Source organism: Raphanus sativus, chromosome 8 (genome assembly GCF_000801105.2).
Source record: "Raphanus sativus cultivar WK10039 chromosome 8, ASM80110v3, whole genome shotgun sequence".
NCBI lineage: Eukaryota > Viridiplantae > Streptophyta > Magnoliopsida > Brassicales > Brassicaceae > Raphanus > Raphanus sativus.
The window spans coordinates 15,823,992-15,851,392 of NC_079518.1; the positions used below are offsets into that span (position 1 = coordinate 15,823,992).

The 27,401-nt window shown below is 31.5% G+C and overlaps 4 protein-coding genes across 6 annotated transcripts; all 4 read left to right on the forward strand.

Moving 5' to 3' along the window:
- The first annotated feature begins 3,670 nt into the window (after nucleotides 1-3,670).
- On the forward strand, nucleotides 3,671-5,167 carry LOC108841462 (uncharacterized). Its single transcript, XM_056991953.1, has 5 exons — nucleotides 3,671-3,750; nucleotides 3,839-4,060; nucleotides 4,275-4,341; nucleotides 4,633-4,704; nucleotides 4,881-5,167. The coding sequence occupies exons 1-5, from the start codon at nucleotides 3,685-3,687 to the stop codon at nucleotides 4,955-4,957; spliced, it is 504 nt and encodes a 167-aa protein (XP_056847933.1). The 5' UTR covers nucleotides 3,671-3,684; the 3' UTR covers nucleotides 4,958-5,167.
- Nucleotides 5,168-5,953: 786 nt separating this feature from the next.
- LOC108838748 (uncharacterized) lies at nucleotides 5,954-7,869 on the forward strand. Its single transcript, XM_018611627.2, has 2 exons — nucleotides 5,954-6,091; nucleotides 6,366-7,869. Exon 2 carries the CDS (start codon nucleotides 6,387-6,389, stop codon nucleotides 7,560-7,562), a length of 1,176 nt encoding a protein of 391 aa, XP_018467129.2. The 5' UTR covers nucleotides 5,954-6,091; nucleotides 6,366-6,386; the 3' UTR covers nucleotides 7,563-7,869.
- A 3,160-nt stretch (nucleotides 7,870-11,029) lies between these two features.
- Nucleotides 11,030-15,015, forward strand: LOC108820585 (uncharacterized). Of its 2 annotated transcripts, none has more exons than XM_018593553.2 (17): nucleotides 11,030-11,159; nucleotides 11,396-11,532; nucleotides 11,623-11,667; nucleotides 11,790-11,830; nucleotides 11,926-12,007; nucleotides 12,135-12,179; nucleotides 12,316-12,372; nucleotides 12,448-12,507; nucleotides 12,579-12,706; nucleotides 12,779-13,016; nucleotides 13,093-13,159; nucleotides 13,252-13,322; nucleotides 13,416-13,505; nucleotides 13,862-13,970; nucleotides 14,250-14,341; nucleotides 14,492-14,597; nucleotides 14,711-15,015. In XM_018593553.2, the coding sequence occupies exons 1-17, from the start codon at nucleotides 11,126-11,128 to the stop codon at nucleotides 14,809-14,811; spliced, it is 1,503 nt and encodes a 500-aa protein (XP_018449055.1). In that variant the 5' UTR covers nucleotides 11,030-11,125; the 3' UTR covers nucleotides 14,812-15,015. The 2 variants fall into 2 exon arrangements, with proteins under 2 accessions (XP_018449055.1, XP_018449056.1); XM_018593554.2 differs by having other exon boundaries at nucleotides 11,041-11,159; nucleotides 11,405-11,532.
- A 3,524-nt stretch (nucleotides 15,016-18,539) lies between these two features.
- Nucleotides 18,540-22,152, forward strand: LOC108822875 (transmembrane 9 superfamily member 4). 2 transcript variants are annotated; one of them, XM_018596067.2, is made up of 8 exons: nucleotides 18,540-18,850; nucleotides 19,333-19,373; nucleotides 19,465-20,056; nucleotides 20,141-20,278; nucleotides 20,362-20,518; nucleotides 20,902-21,386; nucleotides 21,522-21,790; nucleotides 21,895-22,152. In XM_018596067.2, the coding sequence occupies exons 1-7, from the start codon at nucleotides 18,708-18,710 to the stop codon at nucleotides 21,739-21,741; spliced, it is 1,776 nt and encodes a 591-aa protein (XP_018451569.1). In that variant the 5' UTR covers nucleotides 18,540-18,707; the 3' UTR covers nucleotides 21,742-21,790; nucleotides 21,895-22,152. The 2 variants fall into 2 exon arrangements, with proteins under 2 accessions (XP_018451569.1, XP_018451570.1); XM_018596068.2 differs by having other exon boundaries at nucleotides 21,522-21,786.
- Nucleotides 22,153-27,401: the final 5,249 nt, after the last annotated feature.

Below are 27,401 nucleotides of genomic sequence, written 5' to 3' on the forward strand. Positions count from 1 at the left end.
CAATTAATACATATATTAACAGCTACTATATTTTTTAAATGATATACCAGCTATTAACAACCTACAATAATGATTATTGCATGCTAACTTTGTTTTTACTCGTTAATTTAAATTTTAGTAACTATCTTATCTATTATATTATTTATACTAGATAAGTTAGTTATATTGTAAATATGATTTACTAGAAATACAACATAAGAGAATTAATAACTTTCAAGATTAATGATTCAATGGTTTTATCTAGATTTGACGTCAAATTATTTTTGGTTTTTGCAGTAGTTTCAAAAAATTGGAATCTAAAATTTTATGTATTATCAAAAAATGAAGAATCAATAAAGATATTTAAAAAGAGGGAGAAACAAAAGAAGAAGAAATGAAGAGAATCAAAAGAAAAAAAACATTGGTGATAAAAAAAAATAATGAAAAAAAATGAAAGAGATGAAGAACGAGAACATGAGAGGAGAGGAGAAGAAAGAGAGAGAGAGAGTGTAAGATAAGAGGAAGAATTGAAGGAATAAAAAGAGTGTTGTACTCTCTCTGCACTAACACCATCTCACTTTTTTCATTATGACATAGGGGCATAATCGTTCGTTCAGTTTGTAATTGGCATGATCCAAACCATTAATGTCCCTCGATGTGTAATTCACTAATATTGACTTCCATTGTGTATATTCACCTAATTGTCTCTTTTAAGATTCACCTAATTGTCTCTTTTAAGATTCACCTAACTTATGAAAATAACTTTTGTTGATACTTTTTCAAAAGTGTGTTTTCTATCTCAATGTTGATCCACTGTGTGATTTATTCCCGGAGTATCGTTGGCGAGGAGATGTCTGTCTCTAACGACTCGCTTGACTAATGACGGAAAGCTTCGTCGCATCTAAAATCTATGAAATCACTGTCAAACGTAAACGGTGCCGCAGCGAGGTTTTCCTCAATTGTCCTAACCTCTTTGTTTTACTAATCGGTTACATGTACTATCTCCACTGATGTCAATCATCGTAAGATACACTTGTATTTGATCGTCGTGAATGATCTAAAGTTGATTAGAGAAGATGAACAGTTTCTGTTTAATTATGTTCTATTCTATTATATTCATGTAGAATAGAAATGTAAAATAATATGTATTATATTTGTTTTATTTTATTAAACAATCTGTTAAACTCAGCATAATATGTAAATATAGATACATATCTAAATTCATTATATTCACCTTTCAAGACCAATTCAGTTAACTTATATCATACACAAAAGTGTTCACTGTTTGGTGCTATAAGACGTACTACTTTGTATAAATGGAATAGAACACATATTTATCACAATTAATTATATGCGGTAAGAACGGATGTGGCGCGGACGCCTTACTTTGCGTTTGTGTTGAACAAATCAATTTACTATTGTTCACATCTACAGGTATCGATGTCATCACTTTTTTAGTCATACATATGGATTTCTATTTCAAGTTTTTTTCCTTTCCATTTCATGTAGTATAGTTAATAGTAGAATATATTAATCTAAAATGTTTTATATTTGGGTATAGGTTTGAATTTAGGAATTCAAGTTTAGAGTTTAGTTTAATCTTAAATATATATTATTTTCATAATTTCACCAATATATACTATTTTAGTCAAACATATGTATTTCACAATCAAATCTTTTTCCTTTCCATTTCATGTAGTATAGTTAATAGTAGAAAATATTATATACTATTTCCAATTTTAGTTTAATCTAAAATATTTTGCATTTTGGTTTGGGTTAGGAATTCAAGTTTAGGGTTTAGTTTAATCTAAAATATATACTATTTTATTTTGTTTAATTCTATTTGGATTTGAAGTTTATATTCTTATAATGCTTCATAACATATACTATTTGCATACTTTGATATTTAGATTAGGATTTTTATATTTTTTTTTAGGATTTATTGATTAGTGTTTTGGGTTTAGATTATAGAAGGTTTGGGTTAACGTCGGGTGAGCAATACCACTGCATTCATGGACATTTTAAAATTTGAACAATATGTATTGTGCTATTTTGTTTGTTACTATTCTATTTTAATAATGATTTGTACTATGCTATATATCAACATGTGGTTGTCACTACATCACCAAAAAACGACGTCACTTATTCTCTCATTTGTAACTTACAAGTTGCAAATGAGAACCTTTTACCTGCAGGGATAAAATCGGATAGTTTGTGGCTTAAATGTTAGACACTACATTATGTCAAAATCATTGTCACTTACCTAATTTCTCTTCCAAAAATGGCTATTACACAAAAAAGCCAATTAAACAATATATATTTGCTAAGAAAATTGAAAGAACTATCAAGAAGAAAGAGAAGAGCAGACGAGAAGAGATACATTAAAAGTTTCATATTGCTACGTCAGGACTAAAAAAGAGAGGTCAAAATTTATAAACATTAAGCTAAATGTCAAATCAGTTTTGAAAGAAAAGTAAGTTTTCCTATTGCAATTATCTTTCTATTTTTCCATTTGGTCTATATATCAATTGGTTGTTGCTTGAGAAGGTCAACACCATGAAAATCAAGTTTGATATGAAAGAGAAAAGAAATATGGATCAAAAAGGCGGTGTAAAATATTAAAATCTGTCAGTACAGAGATTTAAAATTGAATATTCTCTAAAGATATGATACATTTCTATATATACAATTTAAACTTAATTGCATTAAGTTAGGTATTTGAAAAATATTATGAGAGATACAATAGGCCTTTAATTTCTTTGAAATTTCTAAATTATTTAAAATGCGAGCATTTGATTGGTAGAATAATATATACCAAAAGTTATTTTAAAAGTTCTAAATAAAGAAATGACATAACAATGTAAATTACTCTAAAAATGACGGAATCTATAAAATGTATTGGGAATTCTGCATAGTATAGATCAATACTGTTCTAAAAGATGATATAAAGAAGAATATGGGGTTTGTTCAAAAAAAAAAAAAGGAGAAATTGCTAAAAATACTATTTTCATAGTACCACTTTTCATGTTTACACTAACCACTTTTACCACTATTTTTAATGAAGGGTTTAGATTTGAAGGGTTAGGATTTAGGGTTTATATTTGATGTTTTAGGGTTTAAGGTATATAGTTTAGAGTTTAGAGTTGAGAATTTAGGGTTTATAGTTTAGATTTTAGGGTTTAGGGTTTAGGATATTGAATTTAGGATATATAGTTTAGGGTTTAGGGTTTAGAGTTGAAGATTTTGGACTTAGGGTTTAGAATTGGAGGTTTAGGATTTAGAATTTGGGATTAGAATTTTGAAAAGCATATAAAAACAAAGATATAAGAGTCTTTACCATTCTAATAAATAAGGTATTTTTGAAAATATGTTTTTGGTGGTGGTAAAGATGAATAATGGTACTTTGAAAGTGCTATTTTTGAAAATTCCCAAAAAAAAAGAATAGGGATTCTTTTTCAATAACGTATATAGTTGGAGGGTCGTATACAAAATCTCGAAAGATGAATAATGTAAAAAAAAAAAAAGTAGGCAGGAGCTACAGAAAAAACTCATCAGAAACGCGACTGAAAAAATGGGATTCTAGTGCTGTTCGTTTGGTCGCCGCAGGTATCTGCGTCTGCGGCTGCGACGATTTTTTCCGGAAATCTTGTTCGTTTGATTGACGCTGGTACATGCGTCGATCTGCTGCGTCTGACGCTGCGTCTAATGCCGAAGCCTGCGTCTGACGCCGAAAAATCTCGCGTCCGCGACGTAAATGATGCGGCTAGACTGGTAATTTACAATTTTGCCCTTAATATTTTTTAATATTTACTAATAAACCTAACCCTAATTGACGCATCTACTTCTCCAATTGACGCAGCGTATCTTCTCTTCTCTTCCATTCACAGACCACAAGCTCTCTCTTCCATTCACAGACCACCACCACGAGCTCTCTTCTCCGATAGATGCAGGACACAGATCTCGAGCTCTCTCTCCTCTCCGATTGACGAAGACTTCGAGCTCTCTCTCTCTCTCTTCTCCGATAGACTCAGACCTCGAGCTCTCTCATCTCTTCGTCCTCGAGCTTAGACCTCTCTTTGCAGTAAGCCTCGTCTCTAGCTTCGTCTCTCATCGTTAATCTTGTGTCGTTAACCTTTTGTTAGTTCAAAGGCTGTATTATAAGTACTGATGTCTTATCAATCTTGTTGGTATGGTTTCTGTCTGTACTTCCGAGAGTTTGTCTCATTGACATGAAAAGAGCTTGTTGCATTACCACTGTACTTAAAGTTTGTTCCTTTTCTATTTTTTTTTTGCAGGCTCTCTCTTCTCAAGCTCACACTCTCCAGCTCTCTCTCTCTTCTCCCATGCCTCTCCAAGTTTACGGTGAGAGACTCAGCTCTCTCTCTCTCAAGCTCACACTGTTTCTTGAGACTGATTCTCTGTTCTAAAGCTTTGTCTCTCACTCTATTGTAAGAGCTTTGGGTCTCACTCTATTGTAAGAGTTAAGACTGTTTTATTTTTTCTTCTAGTGATCAGGAAGATGGACGAATGTTTAAGAAATGTTTGTATACTATTTTGGTGTTTCCCTTGAAGTTCCGTATGTTATCTTTGCTGTTCTTGTGATTTTTAGTAACTTTTTACTTGTGTCTTATGTTACTGTTTTCTGTGCTGCAGATTCATCCTTGGTAAGCCATCCGAGTATTGGCTCTCTCATATCAAACTCTCTCCAAGCTCAGACCCACTCAAGTAAGTTGTTTCTTCTTGTTTGCTTTTTGTTTAGTAAGTTGTGGTTGCTTCTTGTTGAGTATCAGACTGTTTGATGCTAGTGATGGTGTCTTGTGTTGTCTTTGCGTTTGGTTCTGCACTTCTTCTATCAGACTGTTTATTTAGTCTCATTGCATATTTTTTCTATCTTTTTACAGGTCTCTCAAGTTCAGACTCTCAAGCTCAGACCCTCTTAAGCTCAGACTGCTGCTCGAGGTCTGTTGTGATAGTCTAGATGTTTGAATGGTCTCAAGCTTGCCCAGACTACCATTGTTCTTCTCCAGCTTGCTCAGACTATGTGATCTTTTTTCATTATTCTCTTGTTGTACAAAGAAACTTGTCATTGTATTGGAAAATCTGTATCAAAGAACATAATTTTGTTTCAAATCTCATCTATTTCTTTTTAGTGTATGTGTATCCCATGGAAACAAATTTAAAATACAAATTTTTCTAATGAAAAAGCAAATCAGACTGACATTATTGGAGAGAACAGATTAGTATACAAACAGATACAAATTTATAAATTTTTAACATTTTTATAGATGTAAATATATTTAAACTACATTTTATTTATTTAAAATACAATTATAAAAATTTATAACTATATATGATATTTTTTTGTTCTCTTGTTTGTTTGAACTAAGTTTGGTTTATGTAAAATTCCCTAAACTAAATTAAATAAAATCAGTTAAAAATTTCACATTAAATATATATTTTATGGATTTTACCCAAATTAAATTTCATAGTTTTAGCATTGAAAATGATTTAGTTAAAATACTCAAAATATTAATATATTAACTGTGATTAATTATTTAGTTAAATTTTATTTTATTATTTTAATATTTTAACTCATGTAAATGTATGATTTAGTTTTATGACAAAAATATTGTTATATTTGTATATTTGAACAAAATTTATTACCAAGTAAACATAATATTTTTTATGGATATAAACATATTTAAACTATATTTTATTTATTTAAAATATAATTTTACAATTTTTAAATAAAATAATGAATAAATGAAAATAACCGCAGCGTCTATCAAACGAACATCATTCAAATTTGTTTTCTGCGTCGGCGTCAGCGTCGGCGTCAGCGTCAATTAGCTGCGTCTTCGAAACGAACAACAATCTACGGCTGCGTCAGCGTCGGCGTCGGCGTCAGCGTCTACAAAACGAACAACAACCAAACGAGTTTGACGTTGCCGTTGACGCCGACGCCGACGCTGACGCCGACGCAGAAACCTGCGGCAACCAAACGAACAGGCCTTCTAGCGTTTTCTCTAGTCGCACCTCCCTCCCACCCTCCCTCCATCTTCTCCCTCTTCTTCTGACCCTTACAACCTCCAATCTCTGCATCACAACTCAGGTGCTTTTCTTTGACCCGATTTCAGTTTTGATTACGGATTTCGACATTGCCTCTCTCTCTCTCTCTCTAGGGTTAATCGATTAGAACTCTCGTGTGGGTTTCGAGGTTTTTCTAGTTCTAGGGTTTTAAGATTCAGATTCCGATGAAGTTTCTAAATCGCTTGTTAATCTGCAATTGGATTTAAATTGTTCTTGTAGCTTTGATTAGGAGGTTTCTCTTGTTTGCTTTACCTCCTAACATTTACGATCTGAATCCATATGTTTAATTGTAAAAGGAGCCATTACTTGTTATTCGAATGGAGTGCAACCGAGACGAGGCCTTAAGGGCAAAAGAAATAGCAGAGAACAAGTTCAAAACAAGAGACTTCGCAGGAGCCAAGAAGTTCGCATTGAAAGCTCAATCCCTCTTTCCAGAGATGGAAGGCGTTTCTCAGATGCTATCCACTTTCCATGTCTTCCTCGCCGCAGAGACCAGAGTTAACGGGGAAGTAGACTGGTACGGGATACTCGACGCAAACCCACGTGATGACAACGAGACGCTGAAGAAAAAGTACAGGAAGCTCGCTCTAATACTCCACCCGGACAAAAACAGCTCCGTTGGAGCCGATGGAGCTTTCAAGCATGTCTCCGAAGCTTGGAAGTTCTTGTCTGATAAGGACAAGAGAGGTGCTTATGATCGTAAGAGGAGTTTGTACACTATGTATAACAAGGTTTCCGTCTCTTCTTCTAACAGCGGCTTCTGCAATTTCGCCAACGTTAGGCCGCCGCCGCCGCCGCCGAGTCAGAAGAAGAACAATCCTCCGCCGACGCAGAAGAGCAATCCTCCGAAGCCAGCACAGAGGACAGGAGAGAGTGATCATCATCATCATCATCATCATACAACAGCACCGAGCTCGTTTGCTGCGGATGATACTTTCTGGACGGTTTGTAGGAGATGCATGACGCAGTACGAGTATCTTAGAACATATGCCAACTGTAACGTTATGTGTCCTAACTGTCTACAGTCGTTTTCAGCAGTGCGAGTCCCTAAACCGGGTATGTTAAGCCATTGGAGTCGTCTCAACAGTGCAAAGACGAAGTCAGCTGATGCTGCTGCTGCTTCAGGTGTGTTCAACAACTCCAAGTGGACATTCTCGAGAACCAGTAGTGTTGCTCACGCTAAAAGTCTGGTTCAACAGACTTATGAGAAGGTGAAGAAAGATCGTGAGGAGGCACAAGCAAGTGATAAAAGAGGAAAGAAGAATGCCAAAAGGAAGTGCACTACCACTGGTGCTTCTCTTAAAAAGAGGAAGGTAGTAGGAGAAAACGAGACAGGTGGCTCTGGTGGAAGAAAGGTCGTTTACTATGTGAGTGCTGGTGAGACCGGAAGGAACATGGGAAAGTTACATGTAACAACGAAAGAGAGAGCATCTCCCAGACTCAAGAAAAAGATTTGCAAGGAGGCTGTTACAAGGGAGGTGAAGTCGCGTTAGCGTTCTGAATCAGTTGAGGTAGTATTTTTTTGAGTTATCAAGGCATAACTGTGCGGTTGATGTGTCTGCTATATATCAGCTTCAGGCCATCAGCTCTAGGATATATATATTTTGTAATGCGGGGCATTTGGTAATCTCTTGGTTCTAACATTGTAGAGAACAAGATGGGTCTTTTTTCTGGGGTAGATTGATTGCAAAATACTTCAACATTTTAAGATAGACTCATTGTTGTGTCAAGTTGTGTTTGTATCAAACAATCATCACTTGGTTCTTATGTTCCTTTTCATTTTAGTCACTTAGCAAAACGTTTTTTCTTCTACTTTAGAACCTGAACCTGAAAATAATGGTGATGATATATGAGCATGCTCGAGTCTATGACACTGACAGTGAGTCCAGAGCGGACGAGTATTATTCCAGCGAGCTGAGTAAAGGATAGTAGAAGTTGATAGTTCTCGCAAGTGAAGAGAAGAAAGAACAAGGTAAGTGGTGTAGATGTTGCATCCTTCGTGAAGACACATAATGGTGGAGCTTGTTGTTTTGGTTTAGACGAATGGACTCATGTGAGTGAAGTCTGGTCAAAGGTAGTGGACAAAGAGGAGAAAAAGAGTTGAAGGAGAGGTTAAGAACCTTAAAGATGCACATCTGACTGAGAATTTGCAGCACGCTCAGCTTGGAGCTGATTTGACTAATGTTATCGTGGATGCGCTTATAAAGCGAGAATGATTCTTGGTTCGGTTGTAGTTTAATGATAGGGGAATTGTAACTTTTTGCGTAAATAGATCAACCAAATATGAACCCTTGTTAATGGGAATGTATATTTACAAATATAGTTAGGTTGGGAATAAAAGTTTTTTTTCCAAAAATTTTGGGCAAATCCAAAGATGGTTTTCCTGTACGTTCATCACAAAAAAATTCTAGATCCCAATATACCCAATGCCAAATAGCTGTCAAGAAGCATAAGCCAGAAAACACGATATGTGCTCCGGCTACCCCTTCGTAACTCCAAAGACCCGGATTCGTTATAGTCCCTCCTGTAATATTCCAACCGTCTCAAGAATTGGTTATTCCTAAACGAGTCATGAAAGGTATAACGAACATACTTTATCTCCACATTGGATCAAAAACAGGGTCGGAGGGATCAAAAACAGCTAATTCATATAGAGCCATAGAATCTGTCCAACCAGGAACCATAGCAGTATGCATTATATGAACCGAAATTACGTTGACCGGGAGATGTTGAAGCTGCATAAATTATTACCTCCAATTGGATACAATTTTTCAGATTTAACTTCAATAGTTATTTACATAAATTTTTAAAGTTTATTATAAAAAAAAAATTAGTCCTCTCAAGTCATTTATAAATGCTTAAAAATTATGTATCGAAGTTTATAAACCCAACTCACCTACTAAATATTTATCTTATTAAAACAGAAGTACACATATAGAAATACCCTTAGTTTTCAAATTTAATTACACTTCCATGCTACTGAGAATTAAATTGAGTTTCCTATTTTAATGCTTGTCTTTTTCAGTTAGATTAATGTGTTTCTTTTTCTTTCTTATTTTAATGTTTGTCTTTTTCAGTTAGATTAATGTGTTTTTTTTCTTTCCTATTTTAATGTTTGTCTTTTTAGTTAGATTAATGTATTTTGTTTTTTATTCTTCAACAATTAATGATATTTTAAAGTTGTCTTTTTGTTGTCAACTTAAAGTTGTTTAAACTATTTGAAAATATAAAAAATAGTCAAAAGTAAACATAAAGTAGATAAACAATAATCAAACACCAAAAATATTTAAAATATATATTTATTCTCCATCTAAATATTGAAGTTCAACCTATTTTTTTAATTTTTAATTTAGGTATTTTGGTTTACATTACTCAAATTTATATGTTTTGAGAAATTTAAAGTATATATAAATTTTGAAAATTTTAAAATAATTCAAACGGGTTATCCGTATCCGAACCGAACCCGCAAATACCCGAATCAAACCAAAACCAAAATTTATAAATATTTGAATGTTGTTGAAATCTTTAAACTCGGGAATCTCAAACCCAAATAGATTTTAACCGAATCAGTGGGTATCCAAATGCACATCCCTAACGTAGTCAATGTAAAATGATCAAGTATTACAAATACATCATTTAGTATAAATAAATAAAAACTAAAACAGAAAATTAATACTCGTGCGGTCGCACGGATCAATATCTAGTTAAACCTTAAACAATAATCAAATTAAAAATCTTAAACTTAAATGTGATGCCATTTTTGACTGAGTATTTATTGAAAAGTGGTATCCAGCGTAACTTATTGTATTTCGAGTAATTTATCCTTAATGATGTATTCAGGATTATTTTGTTTACGATTTTTAAAATAAAAACTATAATTGCATCTGTAAATTATTTTTATATAATTTATTAAAAAATTTATATTATTTATTTAATTATCGTTCATGAAGTTAAATTTTGAATTAGAAAAAGAAGATTTTATATAAATTTCCTTAATTTAAATATTAAAATTTAGATGAAAATAATTTATGAAATTTTTTATTTTAGTATGTATATAGTTAAATTTATAATCTTAGCTATATTTTTTATTTGCTTCTTTTGGTTAAAATCTATTAAATCAAATTTTATAAAATTAAGAAAAAGAATTTTGATATAAATATTGTAAACTATCAAAAGTAAAACTAAACCGTATTTCTAAAATTTATAGATATATAAAGAAACTAATGATATTACGATTAAAAAATTATCTTGAAATCATTTATAGTAACAAAAACTATATAATTATAAAATATAATTAAATAATATTTCAAATTTGTAAAATATTGTTATATTTCTGTTATTATATTAGTTAATATCATATTTGAATAGATTTACGTTAATGGTAATGTATGAGTTATTATCATATTCTAAAAGATTTATTAAAAATATAAATCTTTAAATGTAATTGTCCATTTCATATTAATTATAAATTTTGTAATTATTTATATTATGTCATGTCACATTTTTTAGTAAAAATAGTTGTAAGAATAACACATAAGTCAAGTGTGTGAAATCACTTTAAAAGTAATATCTAAGGGATTGTTTTTATTTATGTGGAAAATTCTAATTTATTTGGTCTTTTAGTTATCAAATAGTTAATTACACGTTGTCCATGATTTTTTTAGTGTCACGTTGTCCATGATTTTTTAAGTGTGATCAATTCTATTGTTTGCGTGAACTTGGATGCATTTCCTTTGAGTCAATTGCAAGTTTAGTTATGTTGTTTTTTTGTTATAAATAATTCAGTTTTGTTTGTTTTTAAAAAAATAGTTTTATGCTATTTTTCTTTTAACATGTGGCCGATTTCCACCAAAACAAGATCGAATATTGATCGACTTCATCTATAGTTTTAAAACTTAATGGGCCATTAATCTAATGGGATAAAAAGCCCAAAACAAGAACTGATAACGAACAAAACACGTGAGACTCACGTGGGTCTTTCTCCTAATCTCTAGCCGTTTCTAGAGCTCTTGTGGGGAGGGGGCAAGATATAAAACCTGCAACGCTGCAAGCAGTAATGTCGACAACACATATGTTGAAAGATTTTGAGGGTATTTATCTCTTTACTCGCTAAGTTCTTTTATTTCTTTGGTTTCAGATGAATTTAGGATTTTGGTTTCCTGTGATGGGTTTCTAGAAACTGCTCTTGTTTTGTTTCAATAATAAAGTTCTGAGGCTTGTTATATCTGCAACAGATATTTTGAAAAGTAGATGCTTTGTGATTTAATACTATCATTTTCATCATAATATGTATTAGGGTTTCGAACTTATTTGGGATCGTTTGTAGGAACATCAGATATGTCAAACACTGGAAATGATGAACAAATGGATGTGGGATCGGTGGTTGAAGCTGTTTCCGCTGATCATTCCTTTGGTGCTCCTCTCTACGTAGTCGAGAGCATGTGCATGCGCTGCGGAGAAAATGTATACATATGTCTCTCTTTCTCTCACTCACTTTGACTGGTGTCTCTGTTTGTGTAGCAAATTTGATCTTTCTTCTTATTGCTTTTCCAGGGAACAACCAGATTTCTGTTGACCTTAATTCCTCACTTCAGAAAGGTATGTTGTGTGCTCTGTTTTCAACAGTACTACTAACTCTGTTTTACTCTTTCACTCACTGTTAACTTGTAGACCTTTTCTCTACGCTAACAAGTGTGCTGTTTACCTACTTCTGGTTACAGGTCTTATTATCTGCATTTGAATGTCCTCACTGTGGAGAAAGGTGATAACTTCTAATGATTTTGAAATGCTTTTTTTTCTTTTAAGTATTCGTTTTTTAAACAAAGTATTTAATTTTGTTTCTGAACTATTTTATAGGAACAATGAAGTTCAGTTTGCTGGTGAGATTCAACCCCGAGGATGCTCTTACCGTCTACATGTTTTATCTGGCGATGACAAGGTTGTCGATGCACTGATTCAAGTTGTTTGTTCTTTTCAATTTTAGAATGTATAAAACACTCGAATTTTGTAGTTGTTTCTCATTTCCTAAGCAAACTTTGCCTTGTTGTTTCTCTGTCTGATTGCAGATATTTGACCGGCAAGTTGTGAAATCTGAATCAGCCACTATTAAGGTGAGTTAGTTGTCTTGCTAAACCTAGGAATGTTCATAATACTCAAAACTTCCTGAAAACTGTTAGTTAGTTTGCTTCTCGTATTATGAAACCTTAACTGATGGTAGTGATCACATGAATTAAAACCTTCTTTCAGATTCCTGAATTGGACTTTGAGATTCCACCGGAGTCCCAACGTGGAAGTTTGTCCACGGTAAGTCCTTAACTATTTTTATTTTTAACAGTTACGTTGTCAATAACTCCCCCCCTCTTTGTTTTTGATATCAAGGTAGAAGGGATATTAGTGAGGGCTGCTGATGAACTGAGCGCCCTTCAAGAAGAACGCAGGGTATGTTCCTCATATTCCCAATTTGATTGTTTTTACAGGAACCTTAAAATGATATATTTTGGTTGACACAGAAAGTAGATCCTAAAACTGCTGAAGCAATAGACCAATTCTTGTCTAAACTGAGAGCTTGTGCTAAAGCAGAGACATCCTTCACCTTCATTTTGGATGATCCTGCTGGAAACAGTTTCATTGAGAACCCGTAAGGATATTGTTATACTTCGTTTTTTATTTCGTTTTATTTTCTTCTGACAAAGCTTACAACTTGTTACAGGCATGCTCCATCGCCAGATCCTTGTTTAAACATCAAATTCTATGAGCGAACACCAGAGCAACAAGCAGCGCTTGGATATCTTGCTAACTCACCTCAGTCAGAAAGAGACCAAGTTGTTGCACCTTCTAGTGCTGTGCCCCATGGAGCAATCGGAGCAACAGCTGGTCATCGGGCGATTGCTCAAAGTAACAGCACTGATATTTCTGATAATTTGTTCAGATACACTTCACCTGAAGAGGTAATTTCTCGACTCTTATGATCACTTTGAGAAAATAGTTCAGTGATAATATTTCACATGACTGTTTGTTGTTCAGGTGATGACTTTCCCTTCAACTTGCGGAGCATGTATGAAGCGATGCGAGACACGGATGTTTGTGACTAGTATCCTTTTACATTCCCTAGTTACTTTTATGTATCTTGGTGGACACATATATATATATATAGATGTTGTTTTACCACTTGACGTTGTATAGAAATCCCGTATTTTCAGGAAGTTATTGTCATGGCATCTACATGTGATGATTGTGGCTATCGCAACTCTGAGGTCTGCTTCCATTGGCTTTACTTTAATAATGATATAAGATGTGCCAGCCTGATCTTAAGGTTATTAACTTGTTTATCGATTTATTATGAGCAGTTGAAGCCTGGTGGTGCAATTCCTAAAAAGGGAAAGAAAATTATCCTCTCTGTGAGGAATATCGCTGACCTTAGCAGAGACGTTATCAAGGTTAGTTTTTCACATTCTCTTTGGATAAACGGCGGACAAGGAGAGATTTCTCCTTCTGTGCATAGCTGAGGATGCCACGTTGCGATTAATATATGATGTTACGGTTATTTATGTAGTTTAAGATTTGTATAGGTTTCATAATTCCCCTTCTAAGTCTATGGTATGTTCTAGTGATGCCTGACAAAAAATATTTAGATACCAGAAGTTGTTATGAAAGTGTCAGTATTTGTATGTAGAATAGGCTTGTTTGATCTTTCTGCTTTTTTTTTTATTATGGCTATCTGATTGCAGCATCTACAGTAAAAAATCTTATGAATCGTTCATTGTCACTAACTTTGAATTTTTGTGTGTATTAGTCGGACACTGCAGGGGTGAAAATCCCAGAACTTGATCTGGAGCTAGCTGGTGGTACACTTGGTGGAATGGTAACAACAGTAGAAGGCCTAGTTACCCAGATCAGAGAAAGTAAGTATTGACCTTTTAACATCTAAACATTATCCCTTGGTCAGAAAAACAAAATTATACTTGTAGTCTAAACTTCATCGTGGTTTGAGTATTGTATATAATATATGGAGAACCGCGGCACATAAGCCATCATGGTCAAAGTACCTATGTTCTTCCTTACAAAGCTTTCATTTTTTTTTTGGTTCTTGGGAGAGTTACAATCCCAGTGATATTTCTTATTGCCAATGATGGATTGAAGTTCTTTGTACTGACCTAAGTGTGATATGGGTTTTCTCCAAGGCCTAGCGAGAGTCCACGGATTCACTTTTGGTGATAGTATGGACGAGAGTAAGAAGAACAAGTGGAGAGAATTTGGATCCAGGCTAACAAAGGTTGCACCTCTTATTGATATATATTTTTTTTTGTTTAGTATTAGCCTTACTCTTGTTCTTGATAGTGCAAGAAAGCAAATGAATAATAAGATATATCATTTGTGTTTTGAAGCTGTTTACTTTGTTTTCTTACCTAACCTGTTCTTGCAGCTCCTAAGCTTAGAAGAGCCATGGACTTTGATTCTTGATGATGAGTTGGCGAATTCCTTTATTTCACCTGTAACAGATGATATCAAAGATGATCACCAGCTCACATGTAATTCCTCTGTTTCTTTGTCTTAAAATAGACCAAGAAAGATATTTGAGGTTGATTTAGTATCTGTCTAAATCCATTCCCTGACACAAGTTACTGTTATATTTGTACTGCAGATGAGGAGTACGAAAGATCATGGGAACAAAATGAGGAGCTGGGTCTCAATGACATAGATACTTCTTCAGCTGATGCTGCTTATGAGTCCAGAGACAACTAAGTTACCTTAAACATGAAATGTTGTCTCTATGATACGTGTTAGTTGTCATAATCTGAAAATATCAAAGTCGTAAATCTTTATGACTTATCCACACAAATCAAACCAAGTCTTCCTTTTCTTTTCTTTGGTCAAAACAAATTAACCAAGTCATGTTGTGTAATGTTTTGAGCTTCCTTTTCTTGTTGTGAATCGTGTATCTCGTTCCTTTTGCATTGTAGTGCAGTTTCGTATGTGCACAACAACACAAACATAGTTTAATAGTTTTTTTTTTTTTTTTTTGAAACTAATAGTTTAATAGTTTCGTTTACTAGTTCTTGTTTCTAATTCCCTTACAGTAAAATGCAGAAATATCTAGATGATCTAACTTGAAATAATAAACCATGGAACAGAATATTATCAAATAAATTATAAAAAATTATGTTAGTATGATTATTTTTTAAATACATTGTTAGTAAAATATATTCAAATAACAAATAATAAAATATTTTGAAAATAGGTTGCACCAGATTTTTAATTGACAAATTTTACTACAAATATTAAGATATTTTTAGTTGTGCACAATATTAAGATATTAGATACTTGATAATAGGATTGCAACTGATTTTTGATATTACAAATCTCATTATAAAATTTTAGTTAATAAATATAAATAATATAGAACATAAATCTGTGGAATAGATTGCAACAAATTTTTTATTGAAAATATCACTTTAAATTAAGAAAATAAACATATAAAACATATTACAAATAAATATTCTAAATTTATAATATATCGATAAAATTTACAAAACAGTAACTTATGAATGTCTATCTATACTATTATTTACAAAGTGATTTTTCGCAACAAAGCTATCACGTTAAAAGTTAGATTGATTAATATCGTTTATACTTTTACTGAATAAAAATATAAATTATCCATAAAATAAAAACTAATTTTAATTTTATGATTAGGTAACTGATTAAATTAATAATGATAAAAATCATCCAAAATTTAAAAATATATTTTAAAGTAAAAAATTAGAGTGATTAATATTGTTTATAGTCTTAGTAGATAAATATATAAATTGCCTACAAAATAAAAAAAAAAGATTTTTTTATTACATAAGTAAATAAAATTAATAAAGATAATAAGTATCCAAAATCTAAAAATATATTTTAAAATAAATAATTTAGAATGGTCAATATCATTTATACCCTTAATGAATAAAACATAAATTAACCACAAAATAAAAAGACGAATTTTATTTTTTGATTAGATAAATTATTAAAATTAATATTAATAATAATTATCCAAAATCTAAAACTATATATTAAAATAAAACGAACTTATGTTAATAATATTATTTTAATAAATATATATTATTTTTATTTCAATATATAAGTATTGATCCAACTATTACTTTTTGTAAGTAAATTTTTTATTGTTTATTTTTAAATAGTATAGATGAGCAAAATATATGTAATGGAAAATATAAACAATGGAAAAGAAATGGAAAATATGAGCAAAATATAAGTAAAAATAAGTGTACAAAAAGTGATAACAAAAGTATAAGATTTGAAAATCAAAAATATTTTTAGTATGTTAGTGTTTTCAAAACTTTAATACAATAATAAGTATAGATATTTTAATAAAATATATAAACTAATAAATATTCGTAAGAAAATTATGCCTGCATATGCGGGCAACACACATATTACTATATATAATTTAAATAATCATCTATATAATGAATATTTATAATTTGACATAAAACTATATAGTTTATATAATTTTGATATTATTGTAATATAAAAATTTATAATATAATAAAGTGTATAATTAATTTATATAATAAAATTGTATATAAATTATTTATATATTTGATACAACTATGTAATATATATATATAAATTTAAAGTATTTATTATATATATATAGATAGTTTATGATATGATAAAAAAAATTATGATCATAATACTTTTATTAATAGTTTTATAGTAACAGTTGTTAGATTTAAATATAGTAATAACGTAATGATTGATTACTCTATATTATTTTTGAATAATTTATTTCGGTGTTACTTAATAACCTAGATAATATTTTTTATTTTATTTAAATCAATTACATAAGTTATTTTTGAGTCACCAATACATCTCATTTTAGTCCCGTTACATTTCAGTGACAAGAAAAAAAAAGTCATGTTACATTTTAGAACTTATCAAATTATAACGTCTTCAGTTAAGCATATTCTCAATTAATAGTACGATGTGAAATAATTTATTTGTATTTCATTTTAGATATTTATATATATTATTTATTAATTATAAATAATTATTTATTAATTTATATAAATAGAATTATTGAATAATTTAATAATCATTAACCATTAAACTAAATAAAAGTTCTAAAGCATAAAACGTTTGTTAAAAAAATATTTATATTAATTTTGAAAAAGATGCCCTTCATGTTTTACAAAATAAAAATAATGTACATAGTAAATAATTTGAAAATTTTAGTATTTTTAGTTTTTCGATAATTTATAGATATTTTTATTTATATTTTAGTATAATATAAGATTATTTAAAATATAATAATTATGTTTTTTTAAATAATAATCAGTATAATACTTTTTTGTATTTTAGTTATTTTTGAGAACCTAAAAATACAGAAAAAACAAAAAAATTAAAATTTAAAAACTAAAAAAACTAAAGAAAAGCTGATAATAAAAATGAAAAAACACCTGAAAATCAAAATCTAAAAATCTAAAACTAAGATTTAAAAACTAAAAACTAAAACCAAAAACTAGTTCAAGCATTATTGCAAAAAATAGTTTCCCTAAGTCTTAGGAAATTAAAAAAAAAAGTCTTAGGAAATCCATTTCGCAAAAATCTTATTGGATAAAAATTGTTTTTTTTTATGAAAAGCAAAAACTGTTATAGAAACTACAAACAGTAGAAACCTAAATCAATAAATAAATCAAAATATATGTTCACAAACTAACATAAGAAAATATTACAAAAATAAAGCTAGATCAACAAAAACTGTCTTTCTTTTTTGAACTTAACAAATACTGTCTTTCTCACACATTATTCACGCATTTGCCAGCTACTATTAAGAGCCTATTTCACATGATTTGGGAGCGTAGTTATCAGAAGAGGAAATGTAACCTTTACTCATAATACCGTCTGATCCAAACAACTAACCTGTAGTTCAGATGTCATCATTGTTGTTAAAGTATCTCTATTGTATTTAAACCAAATTTCAATTTAATAATAATATCTTAATTTTAATTAAATATAGACTTGTTAGGAGGGTTTTCTCATTACAGTTCTCTCCCTCTTCACTATAGTTTTTTCTTTTTTCTTTGTTTAGATGATATTGTAATTGGTAATGGAAGTGTGGTCTGACCAAATGCATTTCCTTTAACACAATTTTCATGGATTCTTTAGAGGTTAACCATCTCTATTTTTTTTTAAATCATTGTTGGTGGTTTAGAAGTCTAATTACTTATTTAGAGGAAAATATAGAAGAATATTATTTTTTGTCTCTACATTTAGATGTGAAAATAGTATATCTCTATATTTTAGAAAAATTATATTACCACCTCTATAATAAAGATTCTCTATTTTAGGAAAAAATATAGAGATAAAAACGAGGGATAATTTTCCGGTTTAGGAACCACAATTAGCACTTCGTCGGTTGGCGGTCCTTGTTCATAATAAAATGAGTTTTGAAAAAAAAATGAAATACAGAAATCAAGGGAAGGAAAAAGACAAAACGGCTGCGTATGATGACTCGCATCGGGGAGAAACAAAACGACTCTCACTCATACGTTAGTTATATCACTCTCATGATCATCATCGAACCAAACGCTTAAACCTCTTTTTCTCTTTCTCTTCTCTCATCGTCGCTAATCATGGAGCCGCGTCTGCTGCTTCTACTTGTGTTCTTCATCTACGGCGTTTCTCCGGTGATATCCGACGGCTCCGATCACCGTTACAAGGTCGGTGACGATGTCCCCCTTTACGCCAACAAAGTCGGCCCGTTTCACAATCCGAGGTCTGTTGCAAATCTCTCTTCAGATCTGATCTTAAATTCGTTAGCTCCGCTCCGCTCCTCTGGATTTCCGATTCAGATTTTAATCTGACATTCTTGAATGAATATCAGTAGGATTCGAGTTGTGATAGTAAGCCTTCGTCGATTGAATCAGTCAGTAGTGAATGTGTAGTGTAATCCAAATCGCCTTTGATCCACCTCTCTCTCTCTCTTAGATTTGTTCATTTGGTTCTTATTAGAGTACAAAACCGGCTGTTTATCTGGTTTAATGTGTTAGTAAACCGGATACACTCACTATATAAGAATTGGTTAATATCTGGTTTAATGTGTTAGTAAACCGGATACACTCACTCTGTTATCATTTCTACACAAGTTGAATAACAGAAAGTTAGTTACGGATCATCCTTCTTCTTTCAGCTTGTTCACTAACAGTTCTTAAGCTGAGGAGGTGAGCTAATCACTACGTTTTCTTTGTCTTTTTGCAGTGAAACATACCGATACTTTGATTTACCATTTTGTTCTTCAGGTACGTACGTACGGATGCTTAATTGCTTTGTTTCATTGGTCAATTCTTGTGATTCATTCTAAGGCACATATATATATATTTTTTCTTACAGCTCCTGTTAAGGAAAAGAAGGAAGCTCTCGGTGAAGTTCTCAATGGAGATCGGTTAGTCACTGCTCCTTACAGACTTGAGTTTTTGGGTGAGAAGGACTCTCAAGTCGCGTGCAGAAAGAGGTTGAGTAGAGAAGACGTTGCTCAGTTCCGAAATGTGATCTCCAAAGACTACTACTTTCAGATGTATTACGATGACTTGCCCATCTGGGGTTTCCTGGGGAAAGTTGTCAAGGACGTGGACGGCAAATCTGACCCGTCCGAGTACAAATATTATCTCTTCAATCACCTGCAGTTTGAGATTTTCTACAACAAGGACCGTGTTATTGAGATTATTGTGAAAACTGACCAGAGCTTCCTTGTGGACTTGACTGAGGACAAGGAAGTCGAAGTTGATTTCACTTACACAGTTCGGTGGAAGGAAACAGAAATTCCTTTCGAGAAGAGGATGGAGAAATACTCGCTCGCTTCTTCAATGCCACATCACTTGGAGATCCATTGGTTCTCGATTATTAACTCATGTGTCACTGTTCTTCTCTTGACTGGTTTCCTTGCAACGATTCTCATGAGAGTCTTGAAGAATGATTTTGTTAAGTAAGCTATTAGCTAGAGTTCATTAGATAATTGGATTTTTCAATATATAGACTAGCTTACCCTATAGGCTTTTGTACTTAATAGGTATTCACATGATGAAGAGGCCGCTGATGACCAAGAAGAGACTGGGTGGAAATTGCTCCATGGTGATGTATTTAGGTTCCCAAAACACAAATCCCTGCTGGCTGCAGCCCTTGGTTCTGGCACACAACTGTTTACACTGTACGTGTGTTATAGTGCGCTTCCTGGCATGCTATTGTCTTTTCACTCTGTAACACACATCTTCTTTTTTCATTTATATGCAGGGCTGTTTTCATATTTATGCTTGCATTAGTCGGTGTCTTTTATCCTTACAACCGTGGAGCATTGTTTACTGCATTGGTTGTCATATATGCACTCACTTCAGGGATTGCCGGATATACTGCTTCTTCTTTCTATTGCCAGCTCGAAGGAACTAACTGGGTACGTATTGATGCCAGTTAATAGGTTTTTGTTAATAAAGTAGCCTAGCCAGAAAGTACTGTGGTCAATTTGGTTTAGCATTCAACACCAACTTTACATTAACCTGTGAAGTCAGGAGGTTATCATGAGTCCTTAACTACCTCTTATATCCGGTAGATATGCGTGCATCATACTTATGATTAAGTTGGGGTCTGGCCTTACATGCCATACGAGATGATTAGATTTTTTAAATACTGTGTTTTGGTTCACAGTTCTGGACATCCATTTTTATCAGTTTGAGGAAAACCTATGGTTCATCGAGTGTTTCTTGTTCGCAATTGCAACTGGTTCATATATTCTGTATTGGCGTTCAATAGATTGATTAAGAATGATTGTCTTGGCAGGTTAGGAATGTTATGGTGACTGGAAGCCTTTTCTGTGGACCTCTTTTACTCACTTTCTCCTTCCTTAATACCGTTGCGATTGCTTACCAAGCCACTGCAGCGTTGCCTTTCGGGACAATTGTTGTTATTTTCCTCATATGGGCACTGGTTACCTCTCCACTGTTAATATTGGGAGGTATCGCCGGGAAGAATAGAAAATCCGAGTTTCAAGCTCCTTGCCGTACCACAAAATACCCAAGAGAGATCCCACCGATGCGCTGGTACAGAAGAACACTTCCGCAGATGGCTATGGCTGGTTTTTTGCCGTTCAGTGCCATTTACATCGAGCTCTACTACATATTTGCGAGTGTTTGGGGTCACAGAATATACACCATCTATAGCATTCTGTCTATCGTCTTCCTCATTCTCGTCATAGTCACTGCTTTCATCACGGTTGCATTAACATACTTCCAGCTTGCTGCCGAAGACCATGAGTGGTGGTGGAGGTAATGTTTTGTTTTCCATTACTCATCTTGATATTGTTGTGGTAACAATACTTGATTCTCTGCAATACATGATAGGTCAATGATTTAGTTTGTCTAATCTTTCTGTGCATCTGACTCTAATTTGTTTTCTTGAAGATCATTGCTATGCGGGGGATCAACAGGCGTATTCGTATACGCATACTGCTTGTATTACTACTATGCAAGATCGGATATGACAGGGTTCATGCAGACCTCATTCTTCTTCGGCTACATGGCATGCATTTGTTACGGATTCTTCCTTATGCTCGGGGCAGTTGGATTCCGTGCATCCCTTTTCTTTGTCCGTCACATCTACCGCTCCATAAAGTGCGAATAAGAATTGAAGATTCTTCATCTCTTTTAAGTACTCCTCTCTACTGGTGTAGGTAAAACACATTAGTTTCTGTTCATGTGTTGTCTTTGGCTTGTTGAGTTACAAGTTCGTTGCTTAATGGTTCACTTTTAACTTTTGATGGTTTTGTCATAACAGCGATGTTGGATGCGGCCGAGGGCCATCGATCCTGTGAAGTTGTCCAGTTTTTTTTTTTTTTTGAGGTAATTTTCATTTTCTTATCTTTTGTTTATGTTGTATTCTCTCTTGTGGGATCTTGTCCTTGAGAATGATAGTGAGACGGTAAGAAAGAACATTTCAAGGTTCACTTGGATTTGTAGATTGATCGACATACAAGTTGCCCATTCATGCACATCTGCAGTCAATTGCTATTATAATGATGATCGCTATTCTCTAGATTGTTGTTCGGAACCCGAACCAGAACCGACCTAAAAATAGAGGTTTTGTGTTCGGTCTGAATCTATGCTTAAGCACCTATTGTCTTTTTCATTTTGGATACACGAGTTTCAGTTCGGGTTAGAACTCGATACCCGAAACATCCAAAATATTATGTATATATTATATATATTTGTATTACAAGTATTTTCTTTTTAGTTATGGGTCTGGGGCTTTTATTATAGTTCCAGATTTTGGTTAGATTTTCAAATATATGTTTTTGGATTTTTGGGTCTTTGGTTCTTGTTTGGTTCCCTGGTTCTTGTTTCGGGTAAAATTTCATGTATTTTTGGCTATTTGAATATTTTGAGTATTTCTCGAATTTTGGGTATTTTCCAGGTTTTAGGTACGTAAAACCTGGTTGGATTACTTTTTTTTTGTGGGATTGAAAAGTTCCATCAAAACTTTTCTGTGTGTGAGGTATTTTTCTTTTGGTTGGATTATCGATGATGCAGAAGCATCATCTTCACACTTAGCGACCGTCTTCGTTGTGACGTCGCCCCTTATTGCAGAAACCTTGGCGATGCGAAAAGCCATAACTTCTGCTCTCGACAAAGGGATCATCTCTCTCTCTTCATTTACTCAGACTCTCAGGTTCTCATCAAGCTTTTGAAGTCTATGGAAAGAAACATTGAGATCGCAGTACCCCTTATCGATATCTATCTCCTATCTACTAGCTTTATTGTTATCCAGTTTAAGTATTTTTCTAGAGTTAACATGGCTAAGGCAGTAGCCAATCATGAACTTTCTGTAATATTACTAGTTTGATCTTTAATGAATGCAGTTTCACAAAAAAAGGTACGTAAGTCCTTTTCAGAGTTCTAAATACTCAAATCGAATTGGCCCGAATTTGCTATGTACACGAGAACAACATATATTTTACATATATTTTAATTAGGGATCTGATCATCTGAACTATCCAAAACTAAAAAGTCTAAACTGAAAATTTTTAAATATCCTGTAGGACTTAAATGTTTAGGACTGGAAAATCCATATCATATATAAAAACCAGCTCAAACTTGATCCGAGGATTCGAATACACATGTCTATAGTTAAAAACGGCCATTTCCAGTAAATCTCACAAGTATTTTAAAGAAATTTAGTTTAACAAATTAACTCAAAATGAAAAGATAAAACATGGAAAGTCCGTTGACAAAGGTGAATCAACCTAAACTTGCTTTTACACTGTCTATATGAAAACAAATCAGATTCCATCTGTTTCTTAAGCAAAATCTCCTCAGCTAGTAAGGAGCCAAAGCTTTTATCATCGTTTTCGTACATCGGACATAAAGAATAAAAATAAAGTATAAAAAACTCAAAAATCAGAATCAGTAATGGATCGAAAGCTTAGCATAAGTCTTTTTGAATGAGGTCATTTCAAACCCAAAAATCAGAAACAGTAATGAATCGAAAGCTTAGCATGTCTTTTTGAATGAGGTCATTTCAAACCCAAAAATCAGAAACAGTAATGGATCGAAAGCTTAGCATAAGTCTTTTTGAATGAGGTCATTTCAAGCGAATAAAAGACTCCAAAATAAATCATGGACGTTCAGTTATTTTTTTTTTTCGGTTCACTTTGGATAACTCTGTTAAGAACGGAAAATAGATGATAAAATTTTGGTTCCAATTTGGTTCTGATTTTTTGGATAATTTAGGATAATTAGATAAAAATTAGATTATTGTGATTAAATATCTATAATTCAGGTAAATTTAAATACTTCACATAAGAGTTAATCTGGTAATTTGGATAACTTTAAAATATTTCGAATAAAAAATATTTGATAATTTGGTTTTTTGAATAGTTTGGTTTTAATAGTATTTAAAAAGGTATTTTGTAAATTTTAAACTAAATATAATTAATATGAGATATATAAATTATATTTTAGGTATTCATGTATATATGGTTCGATTTTGATTCTTTTTCAGATTTGGTTTTCTATATGTAGCATGATTTTCCCTAAAAAAGGATTTTCCTAAAAATAGAATTATTTTCAGAATAAAATAGATGTAGAAACTGAAATCTGAATTATGAATTAACAAACTTATTAATGAGATGAGAGAAAAAAATCTGTGAAACAAGAAAAAAAATCAGAAATTGAGGATACAGAGAAGGAGACGTTGTTTTTTTTAATAAATAGTTTATGATATAATAAAAATTGATAATTTAAAGCTTCCTTTAAAAAATCTTTTTTTTTTAAATGCCATTACTTTAAACATAAATAAATTAGAAATTGAGAAATATTTAGATTGGAAAATTGTGTAGCTTTCATAAGTGTATTTATATATACATAAGTGTATTTTTCAGAAAAAAATAGGCAATGGTATAGTTTTTAAATTAAAATTTTATTGGAGTGTATTTCTCCAAAGCTTTTCTATAATTTATCCCATTCACACTTTTACCGTCCATGACTAGTGTGTCTACGATTTCTATAAATGTAAAATTATATTAAGATTTATATGAAAATAGATGTCAAAATATAGAGAATAAAATATAAAATTTATTATATTGAAATTATTTAATTATATTTTTTAGTTTCAAGAAATAAGCAAATAAAGAAACAATAGGTAAACTAGTAATAATAAAAGTATTAAGTCAACTAAACAAAAAAAGCACAACTAAATGTCTGTATTCACTATAGACATAAGGTATTCTCTTCCTAAAACTCATCGGACTCAATGAAAATGCTCCCCAAAGAGATTGCGTTTTACCGTATAAAGAAAAACAATAAAATGCTTATAGAATAATGCACTCAATATTTTCTTAAATTTTCTCATGTGACTGTAGCAAATATTCCTTCAACAAATTTTCATTCTCCAAAATGAATGTTTGGCTCCTTAACTTCCAAGATACGGTAAATTCAGCTTCATTTCATTTTTTTCAAGTCAACTACTCAGCTTTAGCTCGGCTTGATATAGTTCGCCCTACCTGTTCCTCTTGCACTTCCGATTGATACAAACTGTAGAACTAGACATCTTCAATATACTACTCACAGTGCCGGTCCAATGTTTTTGGACGTCCTAAGAAGTTTTAATAAATTGTATTTTTATGTTTTTATAATTACTCACATTAAAATTATAAAATAAATAAATTTTGTTTAATAGCTTTTAAATCTTCACTAAAAAAACTTTAAAAAGTATGTTATTTATTTCAGAAATTTAAAAACAGAAAGCTAACTAAAGCCACAGTAAAGAAAAGTCATTTATTAATAAACTATATCGATATGGTCTTTTCATGCTTTCAGATGATAAGGGAAAATATTTTCGTAGAGTTTACTGTGTACCAATACTTTATATGTTACCATAAACATTTGACTATATTCATTTCTAATTTTATTAAATCATTGTAAATACAAATTATTTTTTAATAGGTTATTGCTCTACAATGTACTGTCCTAATATATTTAATAAAAAGATTTTCATAGTAGTGTTAAATTTCTTTATAGATATTGTTATTAAAATTATAAACTCTATTTACATATAATACTAACAAAAATTAATATAAAAAAATTAAAAAAAATATGCCCTTTAAAATTGGATGCCTTAGGCGACTGTTTCAATGGCTTTCTTTTGGACCGGCCCTGTCTACTCTATAGTCTTTTGGTCTGAACAAAATCAAAGAAGCATTCTTACTACTATTGTCATTCAATATACGAAGAACTAAACACGAGATCACTAGGTTCAGTAAGTGATCATTGTGAATTGTATTGTATTGTATTTTTACTCAAATGGTGGAGTGTACTATTTTTACAGTTAGAAAAAGCTATTTTTACAGTTAGAAAAAGCATAAAACAATATTTTAAGATTGATTATGTTAGACTTCTTAAATCATAAAACTTAATAATAATATAACGGATCTTAAAGTCAACTTTAAAATACAAAACTTCATAAACTTGTTTATTAAGTACTATGATTAATGGAAGTATGTCAGAAAAAAATGATTACTGTTATATACAATCTCTAAGTACTATGATTAATGGAAGTATGTCAGAAAAAATGATTACTGTTATATACAATCTCGATGCTTCTTGGTATTCACGTAAATCCAAAAAAAAAAAAAAGGAACCCTTTTCGGTAGTGGAGATTTATTTTGTGAGACAAAGATTTCTCCAGTTTTGCAAATTGCAATATAAGCCAAACATTTTTGCAGAAAATCCAAATATCATAGTACACAGATACTTTTCTTTGTAACTTGACATATATAGTTTTTCTCATAGAACACATAGTTCAAAATGATTTTTGTATTAATTTAACAGCATGTTGTCTTTATATATAATATTATAATGTCATTTAGATTTTGGTACAACATAATAAATATTAATAGACAGAAGTGTCAAAATGAACTAGTTCACTCAACTCAGTTCAGTTCACAAAGAATTCAAATATTTTATGAGCCACCTAAACTCAATTCGTTTATTATATAAACTTTAATATGTAAATTCGAATTAATATCATCTAGATCATGAGTTAAATGAGTTAACTCGCGATTAGATATAAAAAAAAATAAAAATTGTAAATAAATTATAAAATAAAATAATTTTCATAATATAATTTATAATTAGTTCAAAACATAATTAGTTTAAAATTAATCCAAAAATATATTCTACATAAGTTGAGATAATTTCATGTTCAAAATCTTCATCTATTCAAATCATAAAGATATATATTCTCCATGAGAGTCTTAGCTTAGGAATTTTTTGATCTAGATTTTAATTCTAAAGATATATGATATGAAAATTGATATCAATGTTCTTTTATATTTCTGTATATATTTATAACTTTTTGATCTAACATTTTAATTTTAGAAGATAAATATGATTAATATGGAAACTATATTTTTTACATAAAAAACATAAGTCATCTATATATATATTACGTATAAAAACGACCAAGGTTATGAGTTAACTCATGATCATTAAAGATCATTCATATAACTTGTGATCTAGTTTAAATTCGATCATTAAGTTCATTTATTAAATGACCTAAAAAAACAAAGATCATGCTTATAAGAAATAGAGGTGAGCTGAACCAGCTTGTGGGTATAAGTCATTTTGATACATATATACAAAATACAGTAGAACCTCTATAAATTAATACTCGATAAATTAATAATCTCTATAAATTCATAAATTTCGCCGGTCTCAACTTGGGCCGGTGTAAAATAAGATACAAATCGATAAAATAATAAGATAATAATATTTTTAAAGCTCTCA